Source organism: Scheffersomyces amazonensis, assembly GCF_036850825.1.
Source record: "Scheffersomyces amazonensis strain UFMG-HMD-26.3 chromosome Unknown RJT21scaffold_7, whole genome shotgun sequence".
NCBI classification, from domain to species: domain Eukaryota; kingdom Fungi; phylum Ascomycota; class Pichiomycetes; order Serinales; family Debaryomycetaceae; genus Scheffersomyces; species Scheffersomyces amazonensis.
In genome coordinates, this window is record NW_027042747.1 from 685856 (window position 1) to 708268 (window position 22413).

Genomic DNA, 22413 nt, shown 5'->3' on the forward strand with positions numbered 1-22413 from the left:
TTATACGACTTGAATTACTTTAATCTACTTTAATGGTATTAACTAACTTACTGTTGCAAAAAAAAGCTAGAGTCTCATTCTCCGACACCTTAATTCGGGGTATTTCCGATGCAGACTCGGCAACTATACGATGTGGAGAATCTGTAATATTTGCACATAAATGAAGAGGAGATTCTTATAAGAAGTGGGTAGGGCATAATTGAATTTTTATAGTATTAGAAAGGTGGTCCGAGCTAGATACAAACTTCATAACCCAATTACCCGAATTCATGAGCTGCTTTTAGAGAAGTTTATTTAATACCACTCCAATAGTTATCCCACCAGTTAAATACAAACTTGGTTTATCTTCTTAACTGGTCTGATTAATTGGTTTTATATTGCAGTCGTTTCCCAATTAGTTAAATATATCCGATACCACTAAAAATATTTGGAAACTACATTAGTGGGATGTTGATTCCCCCCATCGCTTTTGTGCGCGCTTTATATATTTTAGGCTAATCAGAAGGGTAAGATCCGTTAGTTAAGACTACGGAAATTCTTGATATATTTATAATAGAATTTTTCATACTTGTTGTTGTTACTATTCTATTGTTAGAATTAGTAGTTGATTTCATTAGAAGGGTTATATATTCAAAGGAAATCAATTGTAAAATTACAATGCCATCAGCAAGTACTCTTAGAGCTTTAAATGCTCAATATTTAGATCATTTAGGTAAAAATCCTTTATTAACTAAGTCCATTACAGCAGGAATTTATGCTGCTTTGAATGAAATCATTTCGTCCATTATTAGTGATGATTTACAAGAAACTGCCATTTGTGGTAAATATAAGGTTAAACATTTCTTTACACCAAAATTATTGTCAATGATATTTTATGGAAGTCTTATCTCAACTCCAATTTCACATAATATTTACGAGGTTATCAATAAGAAGATATTTGTAGGAAAATTGACTACTGCCCAACAGGTTGCAAAGTTCTTCACTTCTTTATTGACTGTGACTCCATTATTGGCTGGTGTTTATGGTTCGTGGTTATCTATAATTAACAATTATAAATTTCCTGAATCATGGAAGAGTACTTCAATTCCTAAAGAATTAGCTAAGATCTTCTATATAGTGAAACTTGGATTAAAGAAAGTATACCCAGTCTTATTAAAATCATCCCTTATCACTTCATTTTTCTCATTAATTATTGCCCAGAAATATATTCCACCTGAATTGTGGGTTGTTTTCCTTAATACTGTCTTTTTCATTTTAGGTACTTATCAAAACACCAAGTTGAAGAAACAACAAAAATTACAAAGAAAACAACAACAGCAACAGCAACAAGAGAAAAAAGAGGATGTTGAAGAAGAAATTAAAGAACAAGATACTCCCCAAGAAGATAAAGAGAAAACAGATTAATCAATTTAAGCCTTTATATTTGATGATGGACCATAGCATTAATGAGTCCGATTAGAAAGCTGGCTTTTGTATTTATTCTTTATTTAGTTTGAAACTTTCAAGACATAGACCCTTGTGAATCCGATCGGATTTAATTATTAATCACTTATATGTAATGATTTATTATTGAATGAATTGAATTTAATGCTTATTCTCTAATTAAAATTATATTATAAGCTTACATAATATCCATGGAAATTGTATGAGCCCAGCGATACCTCCGCTTTTCAGGAACGAAGACGGCTAAATCAAGAATTAACCATCTCTATCTATGATTTGTCATCAACTGCGAACCGTTAAATATCCAAAGCCCTAACTTTTATTATTCATTACTGTTATACGGTGAATGAATTGAGATCTATTATTCGGTGAACTTAGTTGAGACCATCAATTATAAAGAGCAATCGTCCCACAAAAATAGCAAAAGTACTGAACCGAAAAATCCAAATCCCCCATAGTTCAAATTCAATACGAACACTTAAATATTGTTCAATTGATTCATTCCCCACTCTTTATACGAACTTATACGACTGTGACATTATAGCTTGTCAAAATAAAACCATCAAATGTTTAAGTCCTTAATAAAGAATTCTATTCCTTCCCGCACTAGATCATTGAGAGTAACTTCAAATCAATTTAGAATGATTACATCACAAGTCGTTGTTTATTCTCAACATGGAGAACCTAAGGATGTATTAAAAACTCATACTTATGAAATTGATGATGCCAATATTGGTGAAAATGAAATAATTGTTAAAACTTTAGCTGCTCCTGTCAATCCTTCTGATATTAATCAAATTCAAGGTGTATATCCATCTAAACCTGAAAAGACAACTGCTTTAGGTACTAGTGAACCAAGTGCTCCAACTGGTAATGAAGGTTTATTTGAAGTCATTAAGGTTGGTAATAAAGTCACTAACTTCAAAGTTGGTGATTGGGCAGTTCCAGCTCAAGTCAATTTTGGAACTTGGAGAACTCATGCTTTAGCTAAAGATACTGATTTTCTTCAATTACCAAACCCTGACCAATCTAAGGCCAAGGGTAAAAAATCTGGATTAACCATTAATCAAGGAGCAACTATTTCTGTTAATCCTCCTACTGCTTTACTTATGTTAACTCATTTTGTGAAATTAACCCCTGGTAAAGATTGGTTTATTCAAAACGGTGGTAATTCAGCAGTTGGTAAGTATGCTATTCAAATCTCAAAATTATTAGGATTTAATTCACTTTCTGTTATTAGAGATAGACCAAATTTACAGGAACTTAAAGATGAATTGAACAGCCTTGGAGCTACACAAGTTATTACAGAAGAAGAAAATGCATCTAGAGATTTTGGTGCTACTATTAAAGGTTGGACTAAAGATACAGGAGGTGAGATTAAATTGGCACTTAATTGTGTTGGTGGTAAGAATTCTACCGGTATAGCAAGAAAATTAGCTAATAATGGTTTAATGTTAACTTATGGAGGTATGTCATTCCAACCAGTTATTTTACCAACTTCATTACATATTTTCAAAAACATTACTAGTGCAGGATTCTGGGTTACTCAATTATTAAAGGATTCAGAATTAAAAACTAAAACATTAAATCAAATTGTTGAATGGTATGAAGATGAAAAATTAAAAGATGCACCAGCTATTCAAACAAAATTTGAACAAGGAGGTGAAAAACAGTTACATGAAGTATATCAGGAAGCAGTTGCTAACTCTAGTAATGGTAAGCAATTAATTACTTTCTAATTAACTAAATATTTTGTTCTGTTTATAGTTATTTATATCCATTACATGTGAGTTTCGGTCTTATCCGAACTTATATAATGACACTAGGAGATTCTTTAACCACAATAAAAGCCAGTATCAATGGTAAGTACTATTCATATTACTTCAATCCAGTTAGCTGGTGAATGTATAACCCCTTTAGATAATCTATCCCAATGTATTTTAAACAAGTATAATCCATTACTAGAAAGAACGTTTCTTTTTCTAAATGGCTGCCAAACTTTTTTTTGCTCGCCCACCGCGGGTTGATAGATAAGAGAAATAAAATGCCCGCTGTAGATTTCCCGAAATATGTAAGCTGGAACCCTCCGACCGGATATGGAAATAAACCATAATTAATTTTCACCATGTTTAAGTAATTCTTTATGTTTATGTTGATTTTGATTCTTTATGAAATAGACTGAATTATCATTATCATTATCATATCAATATGTCTCGAGCATTGTCATCATCACAAGTATTAATTGGACAATCAGTTGTACCAGCTACTATAATATTTTCTATTGAATCGGGTAAAATTCTTCATATTGAATTACTGATCGTATCAGAAGATGATGAATTATTAAAATTATATAATGTATTACCTATAGATTATCGAAATGTTAGTCCATTAGTTATTATGCCAGGATTAGTGGATGCTCATGTTCATCTTAATGAACCTGGAAGAACTGAATGGGAAGGGTTTGCGACTGGTACTCAAGCGGCTGCTGCAGGTGGAGTAACTACTGTAATTGATATGCCTCTTAATGCTATACCTCCAACGACAACCATTGCTAATTTTAATTTAAAAATTGATGCAGCAAAAGATCAAACTTGGGTTGATGTAGGATTTTGGGGAGGTTTAGTTCCAGATAATTTAGATCATTTGAATCCATTAATAACAATGGGAGTTAGAGGGTTTAAAGGTTTCATGATTGAAAGTGGAGTAGAGGAGTTCCCGGCTATTGATCCACCATATATTTTAAAAGCTATGGATAAAGTTAAAGATAAGAAAACAATTTTAATGTTCCATGCTGAAATGCAACCTCATGAAAATCATAATCAGAAGTCTAATGGTAATGGTACATTTTATCTTGAAGATGATACAGAAACTGAAACTAAAACAAATAATACTATCAGTAAACCGGTTTCAATTTCTAATGGTGTGGATATACCCAAATTATCGAATGATATCGAAGATATAAACTTGGGAATGTCAGCTTCATTTATTAACCGAGCTCCTAAGCCAGTAGTTGAATTATTAACTTCTGATACTTATCATCAGGAAGAACATGAGAATTGTGAATTACCTCATAATCATGCAGGATCAATTGATCATTCAGTATTAACAGATAAACAAGCTTTAGCATTGGCTAAATCACCTCTTTTGGCAGCTGTTGAACCCACATTTGGGAAGTTTGCCAGAATAGCTAATCATCATTACAATAAGGATTTGGAAGAAGTTTATGAGCATGAATCACCTTTTATTAAAGCTACGGAAGTAGAAGAGGATGATGATGATACGAAATTACTTGCTAATGTTGATCCAACATCTTATGCCTCTTTTTTAGCTTCAAGACCTGATAATTTTGAAACTACAGCTATTGCTGAAATAATCAATTGTTCAACTAAATTTCCTACTGTACCATTACATATTGTTCATTTGGCTACTCATGAAGCAGTACCATTGATTAGAGCCGCTAAATCTAAGGGATTACCTATTACGGCTGAAACATGTTTCCATTATTTATCTTTATATGCTGAAAAGATTAGTAATTGTTCTACCCACTTCAAATGTTGTCCACCAATCAGAACAGAAGAAAATAAGAAGTTGTTATGGAGAGCCTTAAGAAATGATATTATTACTACTGTTGTATCAGATCATTCACCATGTACTCCTGAATTAAAAGGATTACAAAAGGGTGATTTCTTTGAAGCTTGGGGAGGTATATCATCGGTTGGGTTTGGATTACCAATCTTATATACTGAAGGATTAAAATTATCACCACCTATTACATTTGGAGATATTAACAAGTGGTGTTCTATAAATACAGCCAAACAAGTAGGATTAAGTCATTGTAAAGGTAAAATTGAAATAGGTTATGATGCAGATTTATTAATATTTGATCCAACTGCTCAATATGAAGTTAAAAATCATGAAACTTTCTTTAAAAATAAATTAACTGCTTATAATGGTATGAAATTTCAAGGTAGAGTCATTGAAACTATTGTAAGAGGTAATTCAGCTTTTGCATTTGGTAGAGGTCATTCCGATTTACCAATGGGTAAATTGATCTTAGAGCCTAGAATTGAATAAACTATTGTATATTTGCTTAATTCAGTTGTATGTACATATAAATAGTTAGTGAATTGCAAACGGTTGATAGAACTAATGAGCCGTTAAAACAGCAGTAAACCCGATATAATAAATAGATAAATAGATGAATAAATAAATAGTTAAATAATTAATTACTTAATTAATTAATAAATTAATTACTTAAGATTAGTGAATGAATTCTGAATTTTCACAATTTATATAATGGAGGTGGATGTTGTGGTGGTGGTCTTCTAGGTGGGTTGAGAGCTGGTAATCGGCATATTGGGAAAGGCAGTGGATTTGGTGGTTGGTTTGTCACAGGAGGACTTTGTCGATAAGGATTTGATATTGGAGTTACTAACAGATTAGTTATATTTGGTATTGCTGATAGGTCTATTGTGGCCTGCTGACCATTGTCGCGTTCTGATTGGACGCCATGATTTGCAACAGTTGTAGTTGCAATTATGTCTAATGACTGTTGAATTGTATTGCTCATTTGATTTGACTGACTACTATTCCAAGTAGATACGTTAGATCAGAATATGTAGTGATATTGATATTAATGTAAAAATAACTATAGACTGTGATTAAAATGAAAAATTAGTTAAGGTTTTTCTTAATCTTAAGAATAAGCCTAATTCGTTAATTAGATCATATGACTGGTTCCCCTCCTTGTATTGTGACGGAATTCAAAAGTATGGAACACTAAATAGTTTTTGTATAATTAAAATTAAGTTTTATTATATCTTACAAAGTGTCGTTCTTTTACTGAGGGTAGAGTTGTAATTTACTGTTGGTGTATGTTATTATAGAAAGTTATTCATGTTTTATCGGTCTTTTGATTAATCCGGAGAAACGAATTGTTCCTCGGTACTCGTTTGGTTTGAAGAAATAAGATTTATTTCCATGAGTGTTATGAGTTTAAGAGTCTAACCTAAGTCGTATAGTTTTTCTATAATCTCCATATAGACCTAATTCACAAGTGTAGAGTATCATTTGAGAACTTTTGCTGATTTGCTGTTTTTGCTGTTTTGCACCCAGTGATAGTATCATATGTATGGTATTGTTATAATTAAGATTATTTGTTATGCAGTTAAAAGTGCGTGCGTGAGGCTCAAAAATGGAAAGCTCTATTATGGATGGAAGTGACTAGGAGTAATATTGATAATCGCCTGAATTTCCCAGCTACTAGATACTGTATATGACTGGTTTAGCATAATAGTTGTAACAGTATGTAAGTATCTTCCACCAGCAAACTATAGCTTCACTGTTTTTTTTCACTATAATTCTAGGCAATGCAAGAGACTAGCATAAACTGTTCATATATGCTACTAATAAATATTAATAAAATACTAATATATACTTATAAATTCTAGTACATGTAAACAATACACTGAATGATTGCAATTTGTAACTACAGAAATATGTTGAGCTTAATTAGGCATTTTGCATCATAATTAAAATGATTTTACGTTTTTCAGCACTTCCGACTTTTATCTTTCACATAAACCGGTAAATTAATTTCAATCCGCTAGTATTGAAGTTAATCTATCTGTTATAAAAAATGAATATATCCGGTCTCGAACCGGAAGCAAAAGAGCCGGAAATACAAAATAAATAAGTAAATGCACTATAAATTTTCAGTGGGCTCCCACGTGTGCCTGTTATTATGTGAGTTTAATTCTATATGCAGGCTCTTCGCTTCATTTTGTAAACTTACTACTTATGGCACATACATAATTAATCTATTATACGATTAATTAAGGGAATCTTAAGTCAATGGAACACCATCGGGAACAAACGCATTGGGAATTTTCATTTCTTAACTTAACTTAAGTTTACTTTGCTTTTACTTTTACTTTTAATTTTACTTTAATTCAATTCTATTCTTATTGCTTTAGTCTATCTACACCTTGGCTTGCCTCATCGTAGTGTCGAGTCATTAATATATAATTCAATTAGTTAATTCAATTCAATCAAATTCATTTCACTAATTCTATAAATATCCCATATAATGTCATCTGCTAATAAAAGAATCGCTTTACCAGCTAGAGTTGAACCTAAAGTTTTCTTTGCCAATGAAAGAACTTTCCTTTCATGGTTAAATTTCACTGTTATCTTAGGATCTTTAGGTGTTGGTTTATTAAATTTCGGTGATTCTGTTGGTAGAATTTCTGCTGGTTTATTCACTTTTATTGCCATGTTAACTATGATTTATGCTTTAGTTACTTACCATTGGAGAGCTAAAGCTATCAGATTAAGAGGTTCTGGTCCTTATGATGATAGATTTGGTCCAACCATGTTATGTTTCTTCTTATTAATTGCTGTTGTCGTCAATTTTGTTTTAAGAATTAGATCCTAAACGACGAACCAAAAAATATCTTCTATATCATCGTGACTAACTTATTAGAATCAGTCAATGTTATGAATCCATACTCTTCATATGTCATTCTTCATAATAATGTATCATAAAAAACTTTAAATAATTAACTAATTACATTCAATACATAAGTACTTTTATTAGTAACTACTTTATCGTACACTATACACTATATTACACTGTCCTATACTATTACTATTGAAATCGAATATATTCATTCATACACTCGCTTGAGATGTCTATATCTAGTTAAAGAATACAAACTTTCTAACTCTTTCTTTATATACTCCACCTTCTCTAATGCTTGTACTAATTCAGATTCATTCTCAACCTTTGTACTTTGGAAATTCAACTTCAAAACACGCCTAAATTTATCATAACCTCCCGACTTCTGAGGATATTCCTTCCCCATATATAGTAATGTCCTATAGGCTTGTCTTATTCTAGGATCCATAAAAGTACTGTACCTTACTATGTATATATCTTATAAGTGGGGTTCAAGCGTAGTAGTCATATTGTTAGGTAAGTGCGAAAAGAAAATATCACCACTCACCTAAAAATATCCCAATTGGGTTAATTAATTATATGACTATAACTATAGAAACAACTAAGTACATTACAATAAAGGAGCTATAAGAATTGAAATTAATTATGACATCTATTCCTCCGTCTCTGTCTGGTCCAGGAACTAATTCCGAATCCCCGGATCCAATAGTGTATAAACCTTCTACTATAGTTACTATATTTCTTACTAAATTTGATGTTAAGAAAGGGTATAATTTAGTATGGTATAAATCAAGTATACCTGATTTTGATATCGATGGTTTGGACTATAAAGTTATGCCTAGTGGGATTCAGAATATGGAACAATCAACTGTTTTAATAAGTCATTATTCTAATTCTAAATTGTACTATGGTTTAGGATGTTTTCGACAAATTATTACCGAGACTCATGATCATGAACTTAATCAAATCGATAGAAATGATGTTCATATGTATTCTATAGGGATCTTATGTGATCCAATTGGTTCACCCAATGATAATAAAGGAAATTCCACTAATTATGGATCAATACCAGAACCTTCATGGAAACCCAATGAATTTATCAGTAATGGATGGGAATATATTGATATACTTGATTCATCTTTATTAAATTATATTCAATCTGATGATAAACAATTGGATATATTTGACAAATTATATACTAAATTAGTTACTTCTCCTGATCGGTTATTTACTAATTCATTCCTGTCACCTCCTAGTTCAAGTAATTTAATAAGTCCTAATATTAACAATCATTTATTAACTAAATTACCAGATATGTTACAGACTTTAGGTCCATTAATATTTATAGTATACAAACAGGCATTATTGAGAAAGAAACTACTTATCTTTAATCAGTTGCATCAACAAAAATCACAAAATGATGATAACAATGATGATAATGATAATGATGATGACGATGATGATGAAACAAATAGTGCTAATGATGATACTAATTATATTATTAATTCATTCAATTATTTAATCAGTTTATTATCTATTGTACCTCAAGAAATTAAAACTATTTCTTCTGAACAAACACAATCTCATTCCTTCTCACAACCAATTTATAATATTGGATTAAATGATATGAATACTCCAAAGGATCATAAGAGTTTAATTGATTTGAAGGCATTTGTAGGTTCAACTAATGATGATATATTATTATATCAAAAGGGACTTTATGATATTGCTGTTGTAATTAATGCTGAAACTCAAGATAATATTAAAGTAGTTAAACTGGAAGATATTCAAAATTATAAAGATAGTCGTATTAAAGCTACTCTTAAAGATTATCAAAAATTTAAATTAATATATCAAGAATTATTTAATTCAGCTAATGATAGACCTTCAGTTACTGTAACTGATCCATCATTACATTCAGAACAAGTCATTGATAATTCTACAATTCCTACTGGACGATCATTATCAACTTCATCTAAATTTCCTAAAAATAAAATCTTTACAAATATTAGTAATATGTCAACTGATGATTTAAATTCTATTATGACTAATAAATCATCTGAAACTATTCCAACCCCTAATCCTGAATCCATTGAATTAAAGAATTATTATAATTCTAAATGGGAAATTGAACCTGAATGGTGGTTAAAATATGCTACTGAATCAGTATCATGGAGAGAATCTATTTGGTCAGCATTCTCATGGTTTGCAACTGCTGGACAGGTTGAAGGTCAATCATCTTTATCAACATTAAAGCAACAATTAGAGGCTAATACAACTACTAATATTGATTTAATGGAATTGATTCAAATAGTTGGATACTTTCATAAATTAACTAAGAAATGGTTCTATTTAATTAATGAGCTAGTTATGGATCAAGTAGATCAATTAAAGGATTTCGATGATACAGAAGAAACTCATGAAAATATCTTATCAGAAGATCATGATACACTTTTACAGAGTGACAATATTAATAAGAAATTTAGTATTGAATTAACTTATCAGGACATTGTAGAGATGGAATTAGATCCCTATTCGGAATCAGACATTGAGTTTGTTAAAGACTTTGTAGTATTGTATTGGGGGTCGGTAGTTGATAAAGTAGATATAGGTATTGGTATAGGTAGTATTTGTTGTTGAATATATAGTGTGTGTGGTGTGAGGGTTAGCTTTAATTAAGTTTGTATAGTTTATGTGCTATTTCTTAGTAAAATTGATAAGACAAGTAGTACTGTAGAGTTCTGAGTTACAGAGTTCTTATAGTTACGTAGTAGAATTATAATGTATGTGTTAAGTTGCAACAACTTACACTCACTCGGTGCTGAAGTCAGTAGGCCGGGCTTTGGCTTAGACGAGTGTGATAGTGAGTGGTCAGTGTATTAGTGAGCGTGAGCGTGAGGGTCTGACGAGTTGCAGCCTAACACTAAACCACACAATTGCGCTATACACTTCACTATCAGTAATAAACTTTCAGAACATTCAACAGTACTACAATTGTACCACTATCACTATCACTACCACTACCACCACTACACTACATTACTACTAAACAACTACTAAATCACTACTACCCATTACACACTAACACCGCTAAACACCCAGTCCCCTCCACGTCCTACGGCCCAGACATTTTTTCCCAGGCCCGAGACTGAGACTACGAACAAAACAGGAAACAAAAACAAAAAAAGTGTGAACAATTCCCAAAGGGCTCCTCCACCTTAGACTTCCAATAGCTAAGCGTAGCGAACTAAAACTATCGCAAGTTATTCTGTCTTAAAAGTTCGGTCATCCATTCCATCCCCATCCATAGTAAGGATCTGTACAATTACTGTCCATTGAAATTTTACTATAATCGTAGTCTGTCTCACCCCACCACCACCACCACCACTGCTACTACTACCATTACTACCTACCACTACCACTGACTAAGTAGTTCTCGACTTAATTATTGAAATACTGAATATAAGTTTAAGTCTAAGTTTAAGTCTAAGTCTAAGTCTCAGTCTAAGTTGGTATATAGTGTCTGCTCAACTGTGTCTGCTTTAGTACGTTTTCATTGTCTACAAATTGTGCTGTTCCTTTGAAGTGATATCTCGCCATTTATCATATTCATAATCATAAATAAAATCCCTTAAAAAAATACTCAAACTATCCACAATGAAAGGTCAAAATCCTAATCGTTCTAATTCTCAAAAGAATGGTCATCGTCGATCCAATTCTCGTTATAACAATAATGGGAATAATGGGAATTCTAATGGTCAACCATCAGTAAATTCTAATGGAGATGAAGAAGCAGGTAATAATAAATTAATCTTTTTAATATCCAAATCTCTTGGAAAAAAATGTATTGCAACATTAACTAATGGAGCAAGATATCAAGGGATTTTAATTAGTGGAGATTTATCATCTCATTCAAATTCTGCTTTATCAATTGTATTACATCATCCTATCCTTATATCAAAAGGTTTAATTAATGAAAAGAGTAATATTGATAATGAATTACCAGAAAAATTGATAGTTCAATCAATGGATTTAATTGATTTAGAAGTTGATGAAATTGATATTAATGATCCAATTAAGAGATCAATTAATTCTAAACAATCACCTCAATTATCATCACAATCTCAAACTTCAGATATTTCTTCTAAATTTAAAACTGATACTGATATATCAGGTCGATTAAATGTTAGAGAACGTGAATTAGAAAGATGGGTTCCTGATGAAGATTTAACTCATAATCCAGCTTTAACATTAAATGCTGATGATCATAAATCTGGAGCTTGGGATCAATTTAAAGTAAATGAAGAAAAATTTGGAGTTGAATCAAGTTATGATGAACATTTATATACCACTAGAATTGATACATCAGCTGCTGATTATGAAGATCGAGTTAAACGAGCAGAAAGAATTGCTCGAGAAATTGAAGGACAAGTCACATCTGATAGACATATTTTAGAAGAAAGAGGAATTCAAATTGATGATAGTGGAATAGATGAAGAAGATAAATATTCTGGAGTTGATAGAAGAGGTGATGAATTAATGGCTGCACTTAGAAATACTAGTATTTCTAATGATAATTCTAATAATTCTTCTTTTACTAAATTAATTCCAGGTAAATATGTTCCTCCAAGACAAAGAGCTGCTCAATATCATAATGATCCAGCAATTATTGCAAGTTCTGCCATTAGTAAACCTAATGCAGTCTCGGAATCTCCTACTTCAACTCCAATACCAACTTCTGAATCTCCTGTACCTAGTGCTAGTATAAGTGGAGATATTTCTAGTAGTAAAGATCCAGAATCTATTGCTCAATCTCATGCTAAATCAGTTAATATTACTAATTCAAAAATTACTAGTAAACCTGAATCAATTCCTCCTAAACCAGTTGTGGGAACTCCTCAACCTCATAATGAATCATTTAGATTAAATGCTCAAAGTGAGATTAATTCATTACGAGAATTCAGTGCTAACTTTAAGATTCCTCATAAATTACCTTCAGATTTATTACCAATCTTGACTAAGGATAAATTGAAACAAGATGAAATCTTAAAGAAGCAACATGAACAACAAGCACTTAAGAAGGAAAGAGAAGAAAAAGAGAAAGAAAAGGAACAACAGCCTGTTCAAACTCAAACTCAAACTCAACAAGAGGTTCAAAAGAAGAAATTGGATCCATCTAAGCCAGCATTTAAATTGAATCCTAAAGCAGCTGTATTTACTCCATCAAGTAAACATAATCAATTATCTCCAACTCCACCTAAAGCTAATTATCAAAGATCTCCTAATAATCCTTCTCCAAGAATGTCAACTTCAAGAGCTTATTCTCAATCAAATGGTAGTTCAGGAAGTTCATTAACTATTAAAAGACATCATCAAATTTCTCCTGCAGATTTCTTTGGTGGAGTTCATAAAATTCCTACTAAAGAAAGTCAACAAGAGAAGAGTAAATCATTTCATTTATACTTTAATTTATTTGTAACTACGAGAAAGAAGTATGAAGAAAAAGAAAAGAATGATGAAACTGGGCCATTGATTTATGAAAAGGCATTTCAAACGCCTCCAACTTGGGATTCAACTATTGATGATACTCATGAAAAGTTATTCCCTGTATTGAATACTTTCCAACAAGGTGCACCAGTAGTTATTCCAAATACAAATCAATTTATTCCAAGTCCATTAATGTCTCAACCTTCTATACCGACAGGATATCCAAGTCCAGTTAATTCCAAATTCCCATTATCTCCTCATCAACAACAGCAACAACAAGCTGCTGCAGCTGCTGCTATGGCACATTTCCAACAACAACAACAACAATTCCATGCTGCTATGTTATATCAACAACAATTTCCACCTCCAGGTCAACCACCAATTTCTATGTATCCAGGTGGAGAACCAGCATTTTTACCACCAGGAGGATTTATGCCACCACCAGGCGGTTATGTTTCAGGAGGTAGTCCAGTTAATGGGAACCTTATGTTAGGAGGAGGAGTTTATAATCCAAATAATGGAGCACATAATAATGGACATCATGGTTATAACAATCATCATCACTCTGGTAGTGGGAGAAGATATTCAAAGAGAGGTAGTCATAGTTAATGATACTTTCTAACTATATAGTGTTTCTATATAATGTATATACTTTTTCTACAAGTTTGCTGTAGCTTAGTTTTACTAGTAGTGTATGGTATTGACATTAATCTTGAATAGTATTAGCTCATTGTTTATTCTGTGTAGTAGTTTGTAGTCTTCAGAATGTATGGTGGTGAAATAGGAGTTAATATTAAGAAAGATTAGGTAATATACAAGTACTTATTATTGTCTTCTTTCGTCTATTACTAATTTAGCGCTATTGTTCCGCTTTGTACAGTATCACTTGAAAGATTCCTCTATTAGGAGACACATTCCTCCTCCAGAAATGCGAAATATCATTCTTAGAGATTTCAGAGGGGTTGCAAAGGTTAGTGCAGTGGGTATATAGTTGGCCCGGTAGTTTATGTAAGCCAAAGAGAGATTGTGATGTTGGTAGTAATCTGTAGAGTATATGTACATAGTATACTATTAAGAAGATATATATAAATTATGACGTAAGATACGAATGTAGATAATAAATAATAAATGATATATGATATAAAATAATATTCAGTTCATCTATGTACAACTCACAGCAGTACAATATTTATGTAAGTAATATATTTATAGTAGTGCACAGTATAATATAGCAGTATAACACTATATATAGCAGTATAACATCTATATATAGCAGTATAACATCTATATATAGCACTATAACACTATAACACTATAACACTAACACTATAACACTAACATATATAACACTATAACACAGCATATAATAGTGTAATTCAGTCACTCTAATCAATACTCTTAACTTAACTATTAAGTCTTTACACCAGTGACTCGCGCACAACACTACCTATTCTAGTGCGGCATGGGTCTACAACCATAAATACTCTCAGACTATACGATCTCATATAAACTATACAGCTACCAATACTAACCCCACAACAATTACCAATACTAATGCCACTATGAGTGATATAGCCTTATCAAGAATAGCTCACTTACTCAAAGTGGAAGATGACCTAGTGAAAATCCCCGAATTAAAATCTCAATTCCTTAAGGAAAAGGCATCAATTGATAATAAACTTAGTTCAACTACTCAACAACAAATTGATTCATTAATGTCAAATATTTCTAAACTTAATGAAGCATCAACTAGAATTAATTCAATTAAAGGAAATATCAATCGAATTAATCAAATCTATGATGAAAGTATTACCAATATAAAAGATTATTCAACTATACAAAAGATGTCTAATGTATCACAATTCTTAAATCAAGTAGAAAATTTATATGAAGATATTCGAAATTATTCCCAAGTATTAAATAATTTAAATTTAAGAATTGAACAAGAATTACAAAATTTAAGTTCAGATCTTTCATATCCATTACCAAATATACTATCAATACATTTTGAATATACTAGAATTCGAAATTTTCTGGATTATTTAGAATCTTATTGTACTAATTTATCTGATGATTTAAGAGCTTATGTTAATAAAGTTACTAAAATGACTAAAACAACCATTAGATTATTTGATGATTTATTAAAAGAAGTTATTGTAAGTTTAACAGAAGCAATTAAAGATGAAAATGTTGAATTAGTTTATAAATTAGTTAAAATTATTGAATTTGAAGCTAATGAAGATTTAAAATTTACTTTAATGAATAATTTAGGATTAAATAAAGTATTAGATCCTAAAACTATTGATTATGTAAATTTTAGAGGTAATAAAAGAAATTATAAGAAATTCTTTTATATAAAATTAGAAGAAAGTCTTGATGAAACTTTTAATGATTGTATAAAACATTATCGAGATGATCCAATGCAATTATATGATGGAGGATTAGATTGGTTAGAAGATGAATTAAGATTTGTATTTCAAAGATTAAATCCAATGTTACCAACTAATTGGGATGTAGAATCTTTCTTTCAAAATGTTTATTATAATAGATTACATAAATTTACTATGGAAGTTATAAAGACTGATCCTCCAGCTGAAGATTTAATGAGAATTTTAAAATATGATACTTATTATAGTAAATTTTTAACGGCTTTACAAAATTTAGATACTCCTGATAAATCTAAAAGAAAATCAGTTATTAAAAAGGAACAAAAATCAATTATTGGTGAAGATTTAAAGAATAGTGTATTAGATGATTATTTAAAAGTTATTACTTCAAAACTGGATGAATGGACTGATAATTTAATTAAATTAGAATCAGAAAATTTTGTTGATAGACTGGTACCACCAGATATTTATCATTATACTCAACAAATTGAAGATGAAGATGCTCATGATCAATTAATTACTGTAGATATTACAAGTGATGTTTATGTATTACCTGATTTTAATTCACCTTTAACTATGCTTAAAGGTCAAGCTGATGTAGCAGCTGAATCAGGTTATTCAAAAATATTAGCTGGAGTAATTGAAAATTTTTCAAAGGGTTATATTAAAAGAATTATTAATTTTCAAAAATTAATTGAAGATGAAGTGGAAAAATATATGTCAATTTATAATACTGAAAGTTATTTAATTAAAGAAAGTAAAGCTAAAAGATTATTTCGTGGATCTCATAAGAATATTGATCAAAAGAATTTTGAAAATATGACACCTGAACAATTATCTGAAATATCTAAACCAGCATTAGTTGAATATCTTGCTGCTTTAGGTAATACATTTGAAATTAATACTGATAGATTACTGGATAAATTTTTACCAGAATATCAAGAAAAAGTTCATACTGCTTATCATAATAGATTAACTCAAGCTATTGAAGAAACAGTTAATCCAAGTACTGAATTAAATGCTCAAATTCTTCGAGCTATAGTTGATATTATAGTTAATGATTTATATCCAACATTATCTAAAGTATTTACAAAATCTTGGTATGAAGATGGACAAAATGTTACAGGAGATTCAACATCTGGTGCAACTATTATTGCAGAAACTATTGCTGAATATATGGGAGAATTAAGAGGTTATGCAACTTATGATATTTATTCATTAACCTTTAATATATTATTAGATTCATTTATATCTGATTATATAAGAATTGGTTATGAAAATGTATTACATGGTGATGGTAAAAGAATTGATCCAACAGCAATTAAGAAATATAAATCATTTTCTGAAGCAGTTGGTAGAGATATTACCATATTTTATACTAAACTTCAACCATTATTCACAAGAAAGGATACAGCATATTTAATGAATAGTTTAAGAGCCATTGAATTCCTTGGTGATTTAGCAACTTGTGAAGATCCAATGACTTTTATCCCTCAAATTTGGGAACATGAAATTTTACTCACTTTCTATTATTGTCCCGTAGAATATGTTCGAGGCATTTGTTTATGTCGTAAGGATATGGATAAACGTCAAGTTGCTCAGTTATGTGAACAATTAGTGGCTATTCAAAAGGATTTCCAATCGAGAGTAGAAGCCCCGGAAATGCCTATTGCTACCTTGAACGATTTCACTTTTAAAGATTAATGAATATATATATATATATAAATATATATAGATAGATAGATATATATATATATTGTCTATCGTATGACGTAAGCAATCATTCAATCGTAATTAATCCTCATCAGATGATGACGAATATCCTCCTAGTACAGAAGAGAGTGTAGAAGTAGCAACTGGTGACGCAACTGATGGTGTCTTCTTAACTTCTTCTTGCTTTACCTTCCGTTTAAGGGTAATTTTAGAATTAATAAATATCTTCTTGGGGACAGGTTCAGTTTCTATAACTTCTTCACTATCTGCTTTTCTCTTTGATGAACTAAAGGCTTGTTGAATTTTCTGTTGATCTTCTTCATCATTCAATTCATTTTGAATGGCCTGTAACTTATCAATTTGTTGAGCAATCTTTTGTTTAGCTTCAATCGCTAGTTTATCTTCTCCACCTAATGCTTGAAGTTGATCATTTTTGGTTTGAAGTTCTTCCAAATGCTGTTCGATTTGTTGTTGCCTCTGTTGCTCGATTAAACGCTTTTCAAAATTATCTAGAACATCTCCATTATTTGTCTCATCTGTCAAAGAATAAAATGGATTCTTCTTTCTCTTTTCTTGTAAGAGTTTGAACTTGACATCTTCAGCTTCTTCTTGTTGAAGTCGTTGTAAAAGTTCTTCTTCTGTTTCTCCATCTTTCAGTTTCAGTTTCAGTTTCAGTTTCTCATTCAGTGTCAGTTTGTTAGATTCATAGTTTCTTACGGCTCCTTCTTCCGGTGTATATCCTGCAGTTTGAGGATTAGTTTTAAAGCTAATATGATTATTACATCGAGGACATGTGATATGGAAGCGAATGATTTTAATGGAGTTAAGATACTTCTCTCCTGTAGTTTCCTTTCGAGCATTGAATGATCGACGTTCAGCAATATACTCATTACATTTAAGACATCTCATAGAATAAGGTGCCATCATTCTGATCTTAATGACTTCATTTTGTTGGGAATTCTTCTTCTTTTTCTTGGACTTCAAAAGTGACGGATCAAAGTCCGGTGGATAATATTTATTTATGGCTTTCCGTTCTGACATATTCACTTGTATGTCATGTTTAGTTGTATAGTTCGATAAATAGTTTAAAGTTACTTTTGCAATCTCTGATATCGCTAACAAATGAGATCACGATATTTTGCATCACGTGAAAAATGATATAGGTGAAAGATCATTTAATAATGTTATAATACACATAAAGAGTTTTTGTTTATTTTATTGATATATAAGAAGTAAGATTAGAAAAATGGAGTTAGAATTACAACCAGATGCAAACCTTTTTTAAAATACACCCTTTTCAATAATAGTGAAGAAATCATACTACTTCAAATTTCGCTATTTAACATGAGGTAATATTATTATAGTTTCAAATATGTATGTATATTATGATTATGAAGGGATGAAATGATGAATACTAGTATAAACCTAATACTACTACCAAAGGGATAAATATGGAAATGGGGTTGGTTAAACTGTTTAATCAGCGTTTCTCTTAGCAGCCTTCTTAGCAGCCTTTTTAGCAGTACCAAAGATCTTCTTGTCTCTGTTCTTCTTTTGTTTTCTTTGTTGTCTGGAAGCCTTTTCAACCTTGGTAGCTAAACCGTATCTGACTAATCTGTAAGCTGGTTCGAATTTCTTAGCATCGGCAACGGATTGGTAGATTAAACCGAAACCGGTAGATTTACCACCACCGAATTGGGTTCTGAAACCAAAAACGGAAACAGCATCCTTTTCAGCCTTGTAAATTTCAGCTAATTTGTCTCTTAATTCATCTTTGGAGACGTTAGCTCTGTTTGGGTGTAAGACGTCAATGACGAATTGTCTTCTAGCTAATAATGGGTTGGAGATAACCTTTCTAGTTCTAATGGTAACAGCGTCACTCTAAATATAAATGTTAGTAATAAATTCACTTCAAATTATTCTTATCCACTACTAGAGAGTATTTCATTAAGTGTTGATATTCACATCCACAAATTTAATTTATGAGTATATTTGATGATTTTATATAAAACAAAGTATATTTCAATATTTTCATGGATTATATTTTTCAATTTTATTCAGTGTATCGTTTTTTCTTTAATATAATGGTTGATATAATTCATGAATAATTTTCATATTTTAAGCTTGGTCTATTGATGGTTCATATTCTTCAAAATAGTTGTAAATAATCTATACTCTGAGTCTATGAATTGTGATCCTAATTCATTCATTCAGTGAAATGTATGTCTGGTGATTTTTGAAAGTCTACGATGGTCTTTATTACATTTTGGTGATCTTCGTTGATCTTTTCACATTTTTCATTTGTTCAATATGATGGATGGATGGGATAACTCTATCTAGATTTGGTACTTCACATTATCTGACTCTTTACATGTATACAACATTGACAATAATACTCTCTAATACTCTACTGTTCGCTATTATAACATACCATATTGATGATATTTCCTATTATTGATTGAGTTGTAACTAGTAGGTAAATTTTCAAAATTTCAATAAATTTTTTTCTTCACTATTTTTTTCCCTTTCCTTGAAGCTGCTTGGAGGTAAATTTTGTTAGTTGATGATTTGAGTATGTGTGTATGGATCTTGTGAGCTTTAGAAAATTTAAATATGGAGGTATGGATTTTTGTGTAAAACTAAGATGGGACACGACCCTCGTTCAACAGTGTAAATTAAAAGCAGTCACACTTCACGTGACATAATTCATTCAGATATTTACATCTTCAGAGCCTTTTACAATTTACAAATTTATAGATTTATGTATGCATTGCGGTTTGGATGTTTGGTATACTACATATGATCAATAGATAAATGACTGACTATCTCCCCCACTCTATTACCCCAATCATTTGAATTTATCCTATATGGTACTGATCATTAATTTCCCTTTCACCAAAAGTTGTAGGTAAATCATACTCTGCTTATTAAATAGGGTTGTGAGCTCAGTAGGCTTTCTATTGTTTCGACATCATCAAGTTCTCCGCAAAGCCTGGGCGCGTTTTACACCCTTTTGTTCTCACCAGGCTTGTGCTATTTTGCAGCTTACATGCACGAAGAGGTGTTCTACAATAAGTTGTCTGATTGAAACAATTTTTATATACTCAATTAATCTTGAAACTAACTAAGGAAACATACAGATCATAAACTTAAATAATAAGTGGCTCATTAATATTGTTTTGCAAGACCAATTCTGACAGCCTTAACTTGAGTGTAATTGTCTAAAGCTTCTTCACCCATTTCTCTACCAATACCAGATTGTGAGTAACCACCAAATGGAACCATTGGATGGAAATCATTATAAGTGTTAACCCAGATAGTACCAGAATTAATCTTGTTAGATACACTTATAGCCTTGTTCAAGTCAGTAGTATGAACACCAGCAGCTAAACCATATTCGGAATTGTTAGCTAAAGCAATAACTTCTTCAACAGTCTTGAATTTAGTGATGGTAACAACAGGACCAAAGATTTCATCCTTAACAATTTGGTGGTCTTCTTTGACATCACCAAAAATGGTTGGCTTGACAAAGTAACCCTTCTTAGATAATCTTTCACCTCCAGTAATAACAGTAGCACCTTCTTTCTTTCCAAGTTCAATGTATTTTAAGATCTTGTCCAATTGTTGCTTAGAAGCTTGAGCACCCATGAAGGTTTCTTCGTCGAAAGGATTACCAATCTTAAGTCCTTCAGCTGCCTTTCTGAATGCAGCAACAATACTGTCATAGATACCTTCTTGAACGTAAACTCTTGAACCGGCACAACAAACTTCACCGGTGTTATAGAAAATACCAGTAACTAAATGTTGAATAGTACTTTCAACATCAGCATCGTCAAAAACAATATTTGGAGACTTACCACCTAATTCCAAAGTGACCTTCTTCAAGTTAGAGTCAGCTGCAGCTTTCATAATAACTCTACCAATGTTGGTGGAACCAGTGAAAGCAACCTTCTTAATCTTTGGATGAGAGGCAACAGCGGCACCGGCAGTTGGCCCAAATCCAGAAAGAATATTAACAACACCAGCTGGAACACCGGCTTCTTTAATTAAAGTGGCCAAGTATAAAGCAGATAATGGAGTTGATTCAGCTGTCTTTAAAACAGTGGTACATCCAGTAGCTAAAACTGGACCTAATTTCCAAGAAGCCATCAAAAGTGGGAAATTCCATGGAATGATTTGACCACAAACACCAATTGGTTCTCTTCTAGTATAGTTAAAGTGGGTGTCACCAGTTTCAATAACTGAACCTTTAATCTTATCAGCCCAACCAGCACAGGATCTGAAATAAGCAGCAGTCAAAGCAACATCTCCTCTTGAACATTGTAAAGATTTACCATTGTCAAGAGCTTCAATATAAGCTAAAGTCTCAGCATGAGCTTCAACTAATTCAGATAACTTGTATAATACTTTGATTCTGGTAGCTGGATCGGAAGTGGACCACGAAGAATGGAAAGCAGCGTTGGCGGCTTCAACAGCAGTATCAACATCTTCTTTGAATGCTTCATAAACTTGGGTAATTTCTTCTTCTGTTGATGGGGAAATATCAGCAAAAGTCTTTTTAGCATGAGGGTAGACAAATTCATTGTTAATGAATAAACCAGTTGGTTGTTGATATGTAGTTCCATTTGGTAAGGTAATTGGAACAAATAATGGTAAAGCGGACTTAGAATCCTCAGGACCAGCTGGGGTTGAAGTGTCAATGGCTTTTGTTGTTTCAGTCTTAAGCATTATGGAAAATTTATGGTTTACAAATAGTTAATTAGTTAGTTATAAAAGAAGAACTAGCTGATATATAATTAAATAAGTAAATAAAAAATGAATCTGTAGCAATCAAGTTGATATTTATAGAAAAGAAAAATATCCTACACGAAACTTAAATCCATGACTTAACGGTTAAGAGGAATTGGTCGGGTACAGCTAAGT

The 22413-nt window shown here is 31.5% G+C and overlaps 10 protein-coding genes across 10 annotated transcripts; 7 read left to right on the forward strand and 3 right to left on the reverse strand. All coding sequences in view use genetic code 12, as the record gives it.

The window, feature by feature from the left end:
- Positions 1-304: 304 nt before the first annotated feature.
- On the forward strand, positions 305-1707 carry RJT21DRAFT_54401 (uncharacterized protein). Its single transcript, XM_064885010.1, has one exon. The coding sequence runs from the start codon at positions 658-660 to the stop codon at positions 1402-1404; it is 747 nt and encodes a 248-aa protein (XP_064736422.1). The 5' UTR covers positions 305-657; the 3' UTR covers positions 1405-1707.
- A 377-nt stretch (positions 1708-2084) lies between these two features.
- ETR1 (Etr1p) lies at positions 2085-3182 on the forward strand (the record flags this gene model as incomplete). Its single annotated transcript, XM_064885602.1, has 1 exon — positions 2085-3182. The coding sequence occupies one exon, from the start codon at positions 2085-2087 to the stop codon at positions 3180-3182; it is 1098 nt and encodes a 365-aa protein (XP_064736423.1).
- A 345-nt stretch (positions 3183-3527) lies between these two features.
- On the forward strand, positions 3528-5511 carry DAL1 (allantoinase; the record flags this gene model as incomplete). The annotated part of the gene is made up of 2 exons (XM_064885763.1): positions 3528-4276; positions 4400-5511. Coding segments are annotated over exons 1-2 (1737 nt in total), but the record flags the coding sequence as incomplete, so codon positions are not given.
- A 1771-nt stretch (positions 5512-7282) lies between these two features.
- RJT21DRAFT_122967 (uncharacterized protein) lies at positions 7283-8051 on the forward strand. The gene has a single exon (XM_064882562.1). It carries the CDS (start codon positions 7532-7534, stop codon positions 7877-7879), a length of 348 nt encoding a protein of 115 aa, XP_064736425.1. The 5' UTR covers positions 7283-7531; the 3' UTR covers positions 7880-8051.
- RJT21DRAFT_122968 (uncharacterized protein) lies at positions 8052-8407 on the reverse strand (the record flags this gene model as incomplete). The annotated part of the gene is made up of 1 exon (XM_064882563.1): positions 8052-8407. A coding segment is annotated over exon 1 (236 nt), but the record flags the coding sequence as incomplete, so codon positions are not given.
- A 62-nt stretch (positions 8408-8469) lies between these two features.
- Positions 8470-10876, forward strand: RJT21DRAFT_54707 (uncharacterized protein). The gene has a single exon (XM_064885018.1). The coding sequence runs from the start codon at positions 8549-8551 to the stop codon at positions 10541-10543; it is 1995 nt and encodes a 664-aa protein (XP_064736427.1). The 5' UTR covers positions 8470-8548; the 3' UTR covers positions 10544-10876.
- Positions 10877-11560: 684 nt separating this feature from the next.
- Positions 11561-13999, forward strand: RJT21DRAFT_250 (uncharacterized protein; the record flags this gene model as incomplete). Its single annotated transcript, XM_064883878.1, has 1 exon — positions 11561-13999. The coding sequence occupies one exon, from the start codon at positions 11561-11563 to the stop codon at positions 13997-13999; it is 2439 nt and encodes an 812-aa protein (XP_064736428.1).
- A 703-nt stretch (positions 14000-14702) lies between these two features.
- Positions 14703-17526, forward strand: SEC6 (SNARE-binding exocyst subunit). The gene has a single exon (XM_064885019.1). The coding sequence runs from the start codon at positions 14953-14955 to the stop codon at positions 17479-17481; it is 2529 nt and encodes an 842-aa protein (XP_064736429.1). The 5' UTR covers positions 14703-14952; the 3' UTR covers positions 17482-17526.
- Positions 17527-18635, reverse strand: RJT21DRAFT_54711 (mRNA splicing protein). The gene has a single exon (XM_064885020.1). The coding sequence runs from the start codon at positions 18529-18531 to the stop codon at positions 17572-17574; it is 960 nt and encodes a 319-aa protein (XP_064736430.1). The 5' UTR covers positions 18532-18635; the 3' UTR covers positions 17527-17571.
- Positions 18636-18966: 331 nt separating this feature from the next.
- Positions 18967-22218, reverse strand: RPS24 (40S ribosomal protein eS24; the record flags this gene model as incomplete). The annotated part of the gene is made up of 2 exons (XM_064883889.1): positions 18967-19371; positions 20689-22218. 2 exons carry the CDS (start codon positions 22216-22218, stop codon positions 18967-18969), a joined length of 1935 nt encoding a protein of 644 aa, XP_064736431.1.
- Between the last annotated feature and the right edge of the window lie 195 nt (positions 22219-22413).